The 13,982-nt window shown below is 37.8% G+C and overlaps 1 protein-coding gene across 1 annotated transcript in view; it reads left to right on the top strand.

Annotated features, from left to right (window-relative positions):
* The window catches only part of FRS2 (fibroblast growth factor receptor substrate 2), a 131,112-nt gene extending 125,262 nt beyond the window's left edge, over positions 1-5,850 (top strand). Inside the window, exons 7-10 of the mRNA XM_090273597.1 lie at positions 180-366; positions 1,122-1,280; positions 1,643-1,806; positions 3,442-5,850. Coding sequence (XP_090129723.1) covers positions 180-366; positions 1,122-1,280; positions 1,643-1,806; positions 3,442-4,392 — 1,461 coding nt within the window. The 3' untranslated portion in view covers positions 4,393-5,850. The remainder of the gene's footprint in view (positions 1-179; positions 367-1,121; positions 1,281-1,642; positions 1,807-3,441) is intronic.
* The last annotated feature ends 8,132 nt before the right edge of the window (positions 5,851-13,982 follow it).

A 13,982-nucleotide genomic window follows, 5' to 3' on the forward strand; every position in this document is an offset into this window, starting at 1 on the left:
GTAAATTCTTTGCTAATACAAACCGTGTATTATCCTGCTACATAGTTCTGCGCACACATTGGTTGGTGAATGAACTAATAGAGGAGCAAGCAACTGAATCAATCAGTAGTTGGTGAAATATAGATATGACTGTTGAGTGGACACATTAGGCTAGCACTAATTAAACTTCCTTTTTTTAGGTCATTAATGTGGATGATGATGGCAATGAGTTAGGTTCTGGCATAATGGAACTTACAGACACAGAACTCATTTTATACACTCGCAAACGTGACTCGGTTAAATGGCACTACCTCTGCCTGCGACGCTACGGCTATGATTCGAATCTCTTTTCTTTTGAAAGTGGTCGACGATGTCAGACTGGACAAGGTAGGAGGAGCCATTAATTTTTTTCTACAACCCTTGTCACATTTGAAATACTATTCTTTTAGTTATTCTTTATAAAATGTTTAATATTTTACTTTCTCCTGATAGAAAAAAAATTACTCAAATGCATTATTAAGAAAAGAGATATAGTAAACTATGTATTCACTTAGCAAGCATTTATTAAGCACATTCTCTATGTCTAGAGTTTTGATTTATATCAGCTTTAAGATTTTCAGTAAGTAATTAGTCCTAGTAAATTGACTCTGTGTTCTTGCTCTTATAACTTGTTGAGAAAAGACTCTAAATTTTAAGAGTCAAACAGTACATAGTTTGATTATTTTGCTACCTATAATTTGAAAGGCCTTGGGTAAGATACCTCTGTCAAGCATAAGATTTTTTCGGTACCAGAGGTGAATGATAATCCCTGTCTTATAGAATTATTATAATAATTAAACATGATAATGAGCCAGACCTGTCAAATGGTATAGAATCATATTGGTAATAGTGAGTTGGGCTCCTCCTGCTGTTAAAAGCAGATTAAAGAAAGTGTGCAAATCTTGTTTTTATCTGCCTTACTTTGAGCCATCTCCCTTAGATAAATGAAAACTATGGGGTTTATGTTTTGAAACAGGGAATACCATTAATATATCAGGTATTTACACAGAATGCTTATTTTACAATTTTATTCTTTGACAGGTGCTCTTATATCTTTTTAAAAGATCTAGTAACCATTGTTCCCTTCTGGTTTATATTTGTAGGAATCTTTGCCTTTAAGTGTGCCCGTGCAGAAGAATTATTTAACATGTTGCAAGAGATTATGCAAAATAATAGTATAAATGTGGTGGAAGAACCAGTTGTTGAAAGGAACAATCATCAGACAGAATTGGAAGTACCCAGAACACCTCGAACACCTACAAGTAAGTACCCATTTTCCTTCTTGTATTTTATAAACTATCGACGATGGATATTTAATCTGTAAAATGTTAGAAATCACCATTGTCTAAGTGTAATGGTTGTCAGTTTTAAAAAGGTATTGGCTATAATTATAAACATGTTTAATAATTTAAATATGGTAACATTCAATGTTTCATTTTACCTAAAATGTGAGTGGAAAGTTGGCATGGAGGGATGTGCTTTTTGTGCTCTGGTTTCTGCTGTGTCTTACCAGAAACACCTTGATCCTGTCAGTACAGATTGGATTCTTAGTCATTTTTATTCTCTCTCCCCTGCCTCTGTATCCTGCTTTTCTTTGTAAACCAATAAACAAACAAAAACCCAGCTCCAGGGTTTGCTGCTCAGAACTTACCTAATGGATATCCTCGATATCCCTCATTTGGAGATGCTTCATCCCATCCTTCAAGCAGACATCCTTCTGTGGGAAGTGCACGCTTGCCTTCAGTAGGTGAAGAATCTACACATCCTTTGCTTGTGGCTGAGGAACAGGTAAGCATGTGTGACTGTCTAACAGGATAATGGCTTGTGTGGAGTTCAAGTGTAGAGGTTAAGATTTCAGTCAGTTTGAATTTAGCTATTACTGTATATGACTTTTATAGTGAAGAATCAGAGGAAATAGTGTAAATTTACTGATATGCTGAAATATGTACAGGTGTTGAGGGAAACTTAGTATTACAGTAGTTTGTGGGTTCAGGAGAGGAATATCTATAGGTAAAGACAGGCATGAGTAATAGCCAGTTCCCATTACAATAACTTCCAGTCAATTCAGAATCTATTCTACTGCTTATATTATAGTTTATAATTAGTGGACTACTAGCAGGGAGGAAGATTTTGTTGTCAGCATTTTTATAGAACTATGTAATATTCCTGACTATCCTGTTTTTCATTTGAGGAATGAATTATCTGGTTAAACATTGTGAATTAATTAGTTGCATACTTATCTTTTATAAACCCCATGGTCATTTATCATTAAGAATTTTTTTTTTAAAGAATGGATTTTTTAAAAGATTTTATTTATTTATTTTTAGAGAGAAGGGACGGGAGGGAGAAAGAGAGGGAGAGAAACATCACTGTGTGGTTGCCTCTTGTTTTCCTCCAACTGGGGACCTGGCCTGCAACCCAGGCATGTGCCCTGACTGGATATCGAACCAGTGGTCCACAGGCTGACATTCAATCCACAGAGCCACACCAGCCAGGGCGAAAATTTTGTTGTTTTAAAATTCATTTCTTTGTGTTCTTTACATAATGCATGAGTTCTTTTATTATTTACTGTAATTACATTTCTCTCAATTTTGCATTTTATTTTTGAGTTCTTCATATTTTATGAATAGACTTCTAAATATTTTTTATTTTGTCCCCCAAAATACAATTGAGCTTTTCATTATCGTTTTAGTGATTATTTCTTAATAGAGAGTATTTATTTTATTCTATGAATTTTACAGAACTCTGATTAAATCTACTAGGCTTTATTTATATAGTCAAATCATCTGTAAATAATGATAAATTTATATCTTCCTTTTTAATATTTATTTCTGAATTATGGCTTCATGCATTTATGACCATTTCTAGAACAATGAAATTATAATCCCTATTTGTTCCTGATTTTTTTTTTTTTGGAACAATATGCTTTTCATGTTTAACAATTGAGTATACTGTTGCATGTTAGAGTAGTTATTCTTTAAAAACATTTTTTAAAAGATTTTATTTATTTATTTTTAGTGAGAGGGGAAGGAGGAGAGAGAAACACTGATGTGAAAGGGAAACATTGATTGGTTGCCTCTTATACACGCTCTGACCAGGGACCAAAACTGCAACCCAGGCATGTATCCTGACTGGGAATTGGTCCGGCAACTTTTTGCTTTGTGGAACAATGCTCAACCAACTGAGCCACACTGGTCAGGGTCGAGTAGTTATTCTTTTTTCAAATTAGGAAGCTACATTTCAACAACACCACCCCTCCACACACACCTTTCTATTAGTAAAAAACAAGTGCAAAAGCCTCAAAGAAAGAATATATTTAGAGAGAGAGCTAATCAATAAAATTAACATATGTGGTCATACTTTCTTTGTTTTATTTTCATTTTTTTAAGCAAGTTACTGATTCACTTTACTCTTTTCTTTTAGGTACATACCTATGTCAACACTACAGGTGTGCAAGAAGAGCGGAAAAATTGCACAAGTGTGCATGTCCCATTGGAGGCGAGGATTTCTAATGCTGAAAGCAACACTCCAAAAGAAGAACCTAGTAGTATTGAGGACAGGGACCCTCAGGTTCTTCTTGAACCTGAGGTAGTCAGATTTGTCTTAGGACCGACTCCTGTTCAAAAGCAGTTAATGGAAAAAGAGAAACTGGAGAAAATTGGAAGAGATCAAGTCAGTGGAAGTGGTGCAAATAACACAGAATGGGACACTGGATATGACAGTGATGAACGAAGAGACGTACCCTCTGTTAACAAACTGGTGTATGAAAACATAAATGGGTTATCTATCCCTAGTGCCTCAGGGGTCAGGAGAGGTCGTCTGACATCCACCAGTACCTCAGATACCCAGAATATCAACAACTCAGCTCAGAGAAGAACTGCATTATTAAACTATGAAAATTTACCATCTTTGCCTCCTGTTTGGGAAGCCCGCAAGCTAAGTAGGGATGAAGATGACAATTTAGGACCAAAGACCCCATCTCTAAATGGCTACCATAATAATCTAGATCCAATGCATAACTATGTAAATACAGAGAATGTAACAGTGCCAGCAAGTGCTCACAAAATAGAATATTCAAGGCGTCGGGACTGTATACCAACAGTCTTTAACTTTGATATCAGACGCCCGAGTTTAGAACACAGGCAGCTCAATTACATACAGGTTGACTTGGAAGGTGGCAGTGACTCCGACAACCCTCAGACTCCAAAAACGCCTACAACTCCTCTTCCACAGACCCCTACCAGGCGCACAGAGCTGTATGCTGTGATAGACATTGAGAAAACTGCTGCTATGTCCAATTTGCAGAAAGCACTACCACGAGATGATGGTACATCTAGGAAAACTAGACATAATAGTACTGATCTGCCCATGTGAGCCTGGAAAGCATTACATTGTTTGCACCTTTGTGAATTTTTTAAAAATGAAGATGCAAGTGCTTCATTTTCTTTTCTAAACACTAACTCCTTTTATAGACTGATAAAAATTTTTTTTAATATTTCATGTGCTTCTTTAAAGGGAATTAATGTAGAGCAGGTACTCATTAAAAAACACTAATTTCATTATATACTACTCATTACTATACAGCAGCACTCCCATTTTCACAGTGCCTATTTAAAATGAGAGTTGAAGTGAGTGACATGCTGGTTGATTTTTATCAATATTCTGGACTTACGCATATCATTCATGCCTAAGTAATGGTTGGCATTTAAAACATTTTATAAAGCCTCTTGATAATGTACATTGCTAACAGATAACTAGGCTTTGGAAGTAATATTTGTAGATTCACTGTTCATGGTATGTGTCATCTAGCATGTAACATGAGGAATTCTTTATTTCATTAATTGTAGGCTTTTTGACTTGAGCCAAACCATATGTAAAGGAAATAGAAGTACCACACTCCTTATATACCAGTCAGTTCCTTTGCCTTCAGCTTACTAGAAAGTCCTGTGTCCATGAATATGGTTGCTGTTAGTGTCTTCAAAGGCAGGAAGGAGACAAGATTTTCTGTTTATTCATCTCATGATGTTATTGGAAGGGCATGCCCATGTATCTGAATCAGAATTACAATAGGCTCAAGAATCGGTCTCAGGTCACTTTACCCCAAAACATTTGAAAATCTGAACCATGATCTCTCAAAGGTGTCTCTCCTATGGATTATTAACAATAACATTGTTTATGGAGGCATTTGTGCCATTAGATTGCCATTTACCTTCAGTTTTGCCTTTGGTGTTTGGGATGTCTCGATTTTGTTGCTTAATGTTTTTTTTTCAATTTAAAATGTTTGAGTTTGTATATAGTTTTAAAATTGGATTATGTGTTTATTATGTAGTTTGCATTTTTGTCAGATTGTGGTTTTGAAGGTTCATTTGGAACTTACTGTTATTCTATAACAGGGTTGCCCTTGTCCAGTATTTATTTATATGCTGTTTACTTTTCAAGTTGATAAAAACAGTCTCTCAGTTTTAAATTTTACTTGTGTCCATAGGTGATCTCTTTAGCAGCTGAGGGAAAAAAAGGAAGCTATCTTTAATATACCAAGTTCCCTAAAGATACTGTGTTTTCTCTGTGGGCACTCTCCCCAGCACTTTAGCAGTGATTCCCTCACGTCACACGGCTGCCATTGTCCTTTGCCCACTCTAGTGCTCCTCAGCTCTGCTGTCCTTGCACTCATAGCTGGATCTTTAATTATCCTTGATTTTAATGGAATGTTAAGATTATTGCCAGCGTAGCAGGTACAGTGGAAGTCTTGTAGCAATGAAATTATGTCATAATTTAGGATTTAAAATGAATTGAAGCTTGTGTAAACTGACAAGAGGTCATATGTCCAACTCTTGGAAACGTTCCAGTTTCACAGACACTAGAGAAGATAAGAGAAGGTAGAGTGAAAAGAAGGTTAGGTAACCTTGCAAAATATTTTACCATTTTCTCTAAATTTGAGGAAGTTTGAGATTATGATCTGAATCTACGAGGTGTAACTAAGGTTAATTTAGCATGGAAGTTTCAGTCGTATAGCATCCAACTTGTTCAATAAATAACCAATCATAGGACAGTAAATGGATTAGCAAAATAATAGAATGGGACCATTATAAAGAAAATAAATTATGAACGGTGTCTGTTATTTTCAGTGCCATTGGTTTATGTGCATAGCAGAATTCCTTCTTTTTTTTTCTGTGAACTTGGTGCTTATTAAAGTGTTCACTGTTCTCTAAAAAGAGCAGTGGTGTAGGTGTGCAGTTTCCATTTTTAATATATTGTTGCATTTATGTTTCTTCTAAGTAGATTGCTAATCGTGCCAAATTTATGTGATTTTTGTAATGTGGAATAAGAATTGTGATGGAATTAGTACACATGGTTTTATCTGAAATAAGCAGTCAAGACAGAGCATTAACCTCCAAATAGAAGGGCTGACCTATTTATTCATTTTGGAGGTTGGATACTTTTTCTTTTTCTCATCCTTTGTATTTTTCCTTCCAGATTCTAATTAGTTTTTATATTTTTTAGGTAACTCCAATATAATCATTGCAGTTTATGCTTTAAATACTGTATGCTTTAAAAACAAAAACGGGACCAATTTGCTAATAATTTGATCTTAGCTACTATGAGTATTAGGAAGATGTATACATACAACTGGTGTTAATTTCTAGATATCTCTGGAAATAACCTGTGATCCTATTTAATAAAAAGTAATGTAGAACACTCCTTGTCCTTTGCAGTAGTCTAGTCATGGGCATTAAGCTCCATCCTGGAAGTAATAGTAGGTGCATTTTAGAATACAATATATTATTAGGATATAATTGTGGCCATATATTTCCGATTTTTGAGGCAGACCTAATTTTAGATTTTCTGTTCTGTTGGTAGACCATGTGATCCCACTTTTCAGTTTTGGAAATATAATCATTGTTCATATATTTTCCCAAACAGAATCCTCTTTTATCCATATAGATCATAACAGCTTTTATCCCAGGCCAGGGTTGGAAACTGATATGGGTATTGACTGCATTTTTTCTTAGTGTTTTATTTCCCAGTTTCATCTTTCTTTAAAACTGAAAATATGGTGCCTTTTCTCCCTCCAGGAAGATTGGCAAATAGTTTCTTTTATTTACTGCTGCTGTGGAGTGATGAGACATGCACTTTACTCTTGAAGACTCAGCAAAAAGCTTTTCACTTCCCAGTGTATCCAAAATAGATCACATTTGGGACTTAAGAAAATTTGCCAAGCAATCTTTGTTTTTATAGATATTGATGTTGACCCCACAGTTCAATGTTATAAGTCAGGCTAGTGTTTATCACACACCCCCAAAGGAATCTGTGGCACAACATATAAAAATGTACCTCAATAATGTTCTATTAAAAATGGGACAGGGGCCTTATGTTTTCATAATTTTCCAATAATGTGCCACCATATTTTTGCCTCAAGGTAAAAGTTTTAACAAGCTAAAAAGTACTTCCCACTTTCCCCTGTGCTGTTCCTAACCCATAATGCCCAAGTGTTTTGTGCAATGTGTAGTGTGTATGTGTAAATATATATGTATATATACATATGTACATATATATCCTTGAAATAGACATACCATCGGAGACAACATTCAGAAATAACTGATGTATTGGCATCTCATTCATATTTCTGATATGTGAGGTATATGGTACTAATTACCTTTTCCCTGATGTTTGCCAAATTTGAATAAAGGCATTGGTACGAAATTCCAAAATGTATAGAAAACGTTTTTGGCTTGAAAAATTAACAACTGTTTTATGACATACCATATGATACTCTGCCCAAACCAGCACCATATCTGTCTTTCCTTTTCTTTACATCCGTAGTCCCCATTCCTATTTCCTCATTTTTGGGGGGTATAACAATTCTTTTGTAGCATCATCACAACTGCAATTCTATGATGGACTGGTATTAATAGTACAGTAGTCACCGGTGTGCCACTTTGCATTAGTAAATGCAAAATATACATTTTATAAAGGACAAATTTTATGTTATGTTTTTATTTTCATTACATTGTATAATATTGTAAGATTACTGTATGTCCTAATTTGCATTATAAATGTTTTTTTTTCCTACATAAAGGCATAAATATAGCAACTTTGTATAAAGGTAGCTTAATAGATTTTTAATTTTTTCTTTTATAAAAAATTGTCTAACAGTGGGACTACCATTGCCAAATTGTATATGAAATATGAATTTTACCCCCTATGGTTAATTTCTTTTATAAACATTCCACATTTCTCTAATAAAAGACATTAGTGATACTGTACTATGCATAAATTGTATTTTAGTGCTGTTTCACATCAGCATTTTAAATTTGGTTTGAATTTTTCATACTGGCAAATTTTACCACTGTTGATTAAAAAAACCTTGTTGTATATGTAACAACATCTTTTGCCCTCTCTCCTTCTATACCCTTGGTTCTCTGTTTCTTTCTATCAGTGCCAACTTCATACATTTTGTAGCATGGCAATAAAATATAGCTTTTATATGGAGGCCGAGTGTGGCTTTTTGGAGGATGTGGAGATGGGAGGACTGCCCTCTAGTTGTTCTTTGCATATGACTTTTTGCCATATGAACCATGTCTCCAGGCATGAGAAGTTGTCTCATATATGATATAAACAGGCTTTTAAGGGCAAGTGTGAATGTGCTTTTAAGCTCAATTTTTGTCATAATAAGAACTAATTTTTTTAAGTCTTTGGAAGAGTCAGAGTTCTTGAAGTACAATCAAACCTTTATTAACTGGAGTACTAAAGAATATGCTAATAATTGAATTTAGTTCAACAAGGGCTAAGCAACACTTTTTCAATCCTTATTTATTATAAAGTATTAGTATACTTTATGTGTAAAACATGGTTTAATCTTAGATGATTTGGGATTTTGTGATGGCTTACTGTTGTCATTCTGGCCTAAATTTCCATAATGAGGTACTCAAGTTGATACCGGAAGCTGACTATACACTGACCTTAAGCATTCATCAAAAACTGCTTTGTTCAATAAAATCTGATCGGATTTCTTATGGTTCCTTTCCCCTTATTGCTGAAAGTAGATTGCAATAAAACCCCAATAAAAGTTTGGTTGGATACCTATTTATAGTTTTATTGTATTTATATTTTACACATGTCTTGAAGCTATGATAGGTGGTCTTATTTCTTAGTTTCATATCACTAGCTCCATTTCAAAGTGAACATATAATGGGTTAAAGATTGTTTCATCAAAGTAAAATGAAATTTTAAATATATGACAGACTTACAGTTTAATCTTTGCAGTCATTAAAACTAGTAGTTCTCAGCTCTAGGTCTCCAAAACTTGTTTTTAGCCACTGAGTGACACTGCAAAGCCTATTTGGATACAGCTCAAGATGGAGAACATTTGAGCAATGAAAGGGAGCCCTGGATAGGTAGCTCAGTTGATTGGAGCTTTTTCCAGATGTGCCAAGGTTGCATGTTCCATCCCTGGTCAGGGCGCGTACAAGAATCAACAAATGAATCCATAAGTAAGTGGAACAAGAGTCATTTCTTTCTCTCTCTCAAATCATTAAAAAAGTGGGGGGGGAAACAAGTCCATAAATGATTGGGTGCTTACTCTGTGCCAGACATCTATGGTAAAGACTATTTTTTTCTCTGAATTCCTTAGAAGACAATAGCTATTCACATGCTGTTATTTAATGCATGAGCATGAACTAGGCCCTATGCTAGTAATAAAGATACTAGTCCTTGTCCTCAAAATATGTGTAGTTCAGAATAGCCTTCTTATAGGGCAATGCCCTTTCTTCTCCCCTCAGAGAACTAAGCCCTAACAAATAAATTGTAAATGATGAAATCTCTCTGATATCTCTAGAATGGGTAATAGCTACATAGCTTAGGAGAACTGACCATTTCAGTTCTTAGTACAAACTGTGATAAAGGCTCACAAAAAGGAAGGGCATCTAACTCAGCCTGAGAATAGAGGTTTTCAAGAAAAGCATGGAGGAGCTAGCTGATCCCTGAGGTGTTTGATGACAGCCTTCATAGGTCAGAGAAGGAGGGGAGAGGATGTCTTAGGGAGAAGGAATAGCATATGCAAAACCACAGAGGTATTGAAAGATTATAATGTTCAGTGGTGGAAAGGGGTTCCTTATGAGGAGCATGGGGTGCAAAGGCAGGGTGGGAAGACAGAGAAGAAGGGAAAAATGAGAGACATCAATACCTGTAGAATGCTAAGGAGTTTTTGTTTAAATTAGGTAAGAAAATTTGAAAGATTTTAAACATTCAAGAAATAGTTTAGAAAGAACTCCGACATCAACATGGATGATAACATTAGAGAACATGTTAATAAAATGGGAGACTGAGGAGGAGGCTCTTACAGAAATGGAAGAAAAACTGGATAAATACCTATTGGAAGGCATTGTTTAGGTTATTTACTGTTTTGCACCAAACCACCCTAAAACTTTGTTGCTTAGATCAAAAAAAATTTTTTTCTCATATTGCTATAAATCAAGGTGGGTCGGCCTACGGAACCCACCCCAAATTACAAAACTAGTAAATGGGAGTTGAAATCCCAGCATACACAGCCTGGTTCCAGAAGCTGAGCATTTAAACCCTGGGATATGGCCTTGGCCAGGTGGTTCAGTTGGTTGGAGCATTGTCCAGTACACGTAAAAGGTTGCAAGTTTGATTCCCGGTCAGGACACTCCTGGGTTGTGGGTTTGATCCCCAGTCAGGGCATAAATGGAGGCAAACAACTGATGTTTCTCACATCAGTGTTTTTCTCTCTCTCTCCCTCCCTCCCTTGCTCTCTCTCTAAAAAACAATGAAAACATATACTCAGTTTAAAAATAAAACCCTGAAATACGAAGGTGACACCAAAGGAGGTCGGAAATGGGGAAGAATCAAAAACTGCAATGAAGCTGAGAGTCCTCTCATAGGGGTTTTCTCCTCACTGCCTCTGGCCCCAGCACCGCAGGTTGCAGCGCCTGCCTCCCATTCCCATCCAAAATCTGGCTGTTCACTCCAAAGTGAAGCGGGAAGGTGGGGTTGGTTTCTTCATCACCCAGAGACTCAGGATTGCCTTCCAGAGGACATATTTCCAGGTATGTGATTTGCCTACAATAAAAAGTTGCTTTGAGACTTCCAGCCAAGATGGAGGTGTAGACAGACATGCTGCGTCTCCCTCCACAATTAAGAAGGAATACAATGACCTCAAAACTAGAAACAACCACAAGTTCCAGAAAATCAAACTACATGGAAGTCCAGCAAACAAAGATATAAAGAAGAAATACTCATCCAGACAGGTAGGAGGGGCGGAGCCGGGACAGAGAAGACTTGGTGTGGTGGTGGCAGCAGCAGCAACAGCAGCAGGCCAGTGTTTTAAGAAGTCAGGAGGTTACACCTGGAGAGCGTTCCCAGCCCCTCACCAAACCACGTAGCTCACTGTCCCAGCACCAGAGAAAATCAAGCCCCATTACTTTTGACTGTGCAAACCAGTGGGGGTTGGGACAGAGGCAGAAACTGCTGGTCTCTCAGCAGAGTCCGCTTGTTTAAAGGGCCCCCACAGTCCTAGAACATCTGCAGACCCACCCACTTGGAAAGATGGCCAGGGCAGCAGCTAGAGGGGTGCTAGTCTGGTGCGTAAGTGGGAGAAGTGCCTGAGAAAGGGGCGAGTGCTGGGCAAGCGGCATTGTTCCTTCTCAGACCCCTCCCCTGCATACAGCACCAAAACATGGTGAAAAAGGTTGCTGTTACTGACGAATCCCTAAGGCTCTGCCCCTTACAACGTAGTATGAGCAACAGCTCTCCCTGGGACACGGAAGCAAACAAACACAGGAGACTTCCGGGGAAGATGGAGGCCTAGACTGACACGCTACATTTCCCTCCACAACTAGGAAAGAATACAACTACCGCAAAATCAGAAACAACCAAAAGTTCCAGAAAATAAATGGAAGTAAAACATATGAAGATATAAAGAAGTGGTGCCAGTTGGACAGGTAGGAGGGGCGAAGCCAGGGAGAAGAGGTCAAGCTGTCCATGGCAGCAGCAGCAACGGAGGGAGGACAGCAGTAAGCACAGACACCCGTATTTAAGGGGAGGCGAGAAGCGCCTGGGGAGCACCCCTGACTGCAGACCAAATCCGTCAGCTTGAGATTCCAAAGCCAGGGAAGGCAGACCTCCATTGCCTTGGACTGTGAGGCCGGGAGAGGCTGGGGATGGAGGAGGAGGCTCCCGGTCTCTCAGCGGAGAGTAAACTGTGGGAAACCATCTTGGACCCCCACCCCCACAGAAAACGCCCACAGCGTGGTGAGAGGGGTCGCCTGGCTGTGATGAGGGCACTGGGCTCTCACCCCTATAGCGTAGGAAGTGTGACAGCCCTGCCCAGGAAGCAAAGGTAAACACAAAGCAGTCAGGATGGCACAGATCATGATAGAGATGCCGGTGACGCAGCTGACCAGACAGCAAATATCTAATCTAATGAAGCAGCAGATAGGAAATCTTTCTGAGGCTCAGTTTAGAGCTTGGCTTATAAAAATGCTTACAGACCTAACAGCACATCTTGAACAAGACGGGGAAGGAATGAAGGCTAGTCCTGCTGAAATGAACAAAAGCACATATGAAACTGGTGGTGAGGGCAAGAAAACCAGGGATCAAATCAACAAATCAGAACACAGGAAAGGAACAGTCAACCAGTGTAGAAAAATGAAACGTGAAGTGAGGAAAATGAGGAGAGGCTCAGAAACATCGGACCGCTATAAGCAGGCCAACATCCGAATCATAGGGCTGCCAGAAGGTGAAGAAGAACTAGAAATTGAAACATTATGTGAAAAGATAATGAAGCAGAACCTCCCTAACTTACAGGTCCAGGAAGCACAGAGAGTACCAAAAAAACTGGACCCAGGGAGAACCACACCAAGACACATTATAATCAAAATGTCAAAAATTAAGGATAAAGAGAGTATCTTAAAAGCAGCAAGAGAGAAGATAATTACATACAGAGGGGTCCCAATAAGACTCTCAGCTGATTTCTCAAAAGAAACTCTGCAGGCAAGAAGGGACTGGCAAGATATATTCAAAGGAATGAAAAGCAAAAACCTACAACCACAATTACTATATCCAGCGAAGCTGTCATTCAGAATAGAAGGGCAGAGAAAGTGCTTCCAGGACAAAGTAAAACTGAAGGAGTTCGTCAGATCCAAACCACTGTTATATATGTTAAAGGGACTTGTTTAGGAGAAGGAGGATCAAAACTATAAACATTAAAATGAAAACTGTATCACAACAACCAACAACAGAAGCTAGGGAATTGAAACAAAGGCAGACTAAGTAGACAATGAGAGTGGGAAAAGGATTAATTGTATGGGGAACATTTTGAGGGGAGGTCATTAGGGAGGAAGAAGTGGGTAAAGGGAGGGAGATGGTACAGGAATTAAGAAGCATAGTAGGAGGGAGTGGAGTAGACAGGAAGATGTTGAGAAGTACTATATGCACAACCAATGGGCATGGACTAAGGTGGGGGGACCCCTGGAGGTGGGGGTCACTGGGTGGAGGGGAACAAAGGGAAAAGAAATTGGGACAACTATAATAGCATAAACAAGAAAGCATTTTTTTTTTTTTTAAGAGAGAAGCCACATAAAGGGCCTGTTGTAAATTAAGGTTCCAACAAAAAAACAAAAACAAAAACAAACAGTTGTTTTGTGTAGGTATCTTAGCTTCTTGTTATTGAGACTTCTCATTCTAGTGTGTGATTTGGTATATACCTGTCAAAGAGCATTTCCTGAAAGAAGAGCAAATTTTCCCATGAACACACAACCTCTGGTAGATTTAAAATAATAATTTGTCCAGTCTGAACATCACTTTTCATAATGGGCCTTGGGCATAGTGTAAACCAGGGTCAGTAAACTTTTTCTATAAAGAATCAGATCAGTCTATCACAACTACTCAACCCTGCCATTATGTAACTATTATATTTCACAGTATAAAAAAATGAATGGGTATGC

The sequence above is a fragment of the Furipterus horrens genome, unplaced genomic scaffold, assembly GCF_987537825.1.
Source record: "Furipterus horrens unplaced genomic scaffold, mFurHor1.1.pri manual_scaffold_4, whole genome shotgun sequence".
Taxonomy (NCBI): domain Eukaryota; kingdom Metazoa; phylum Chordata; class Mammalia; order Chiroptera; family Furipteridae; genus Furipterus; species Furipterus horrens.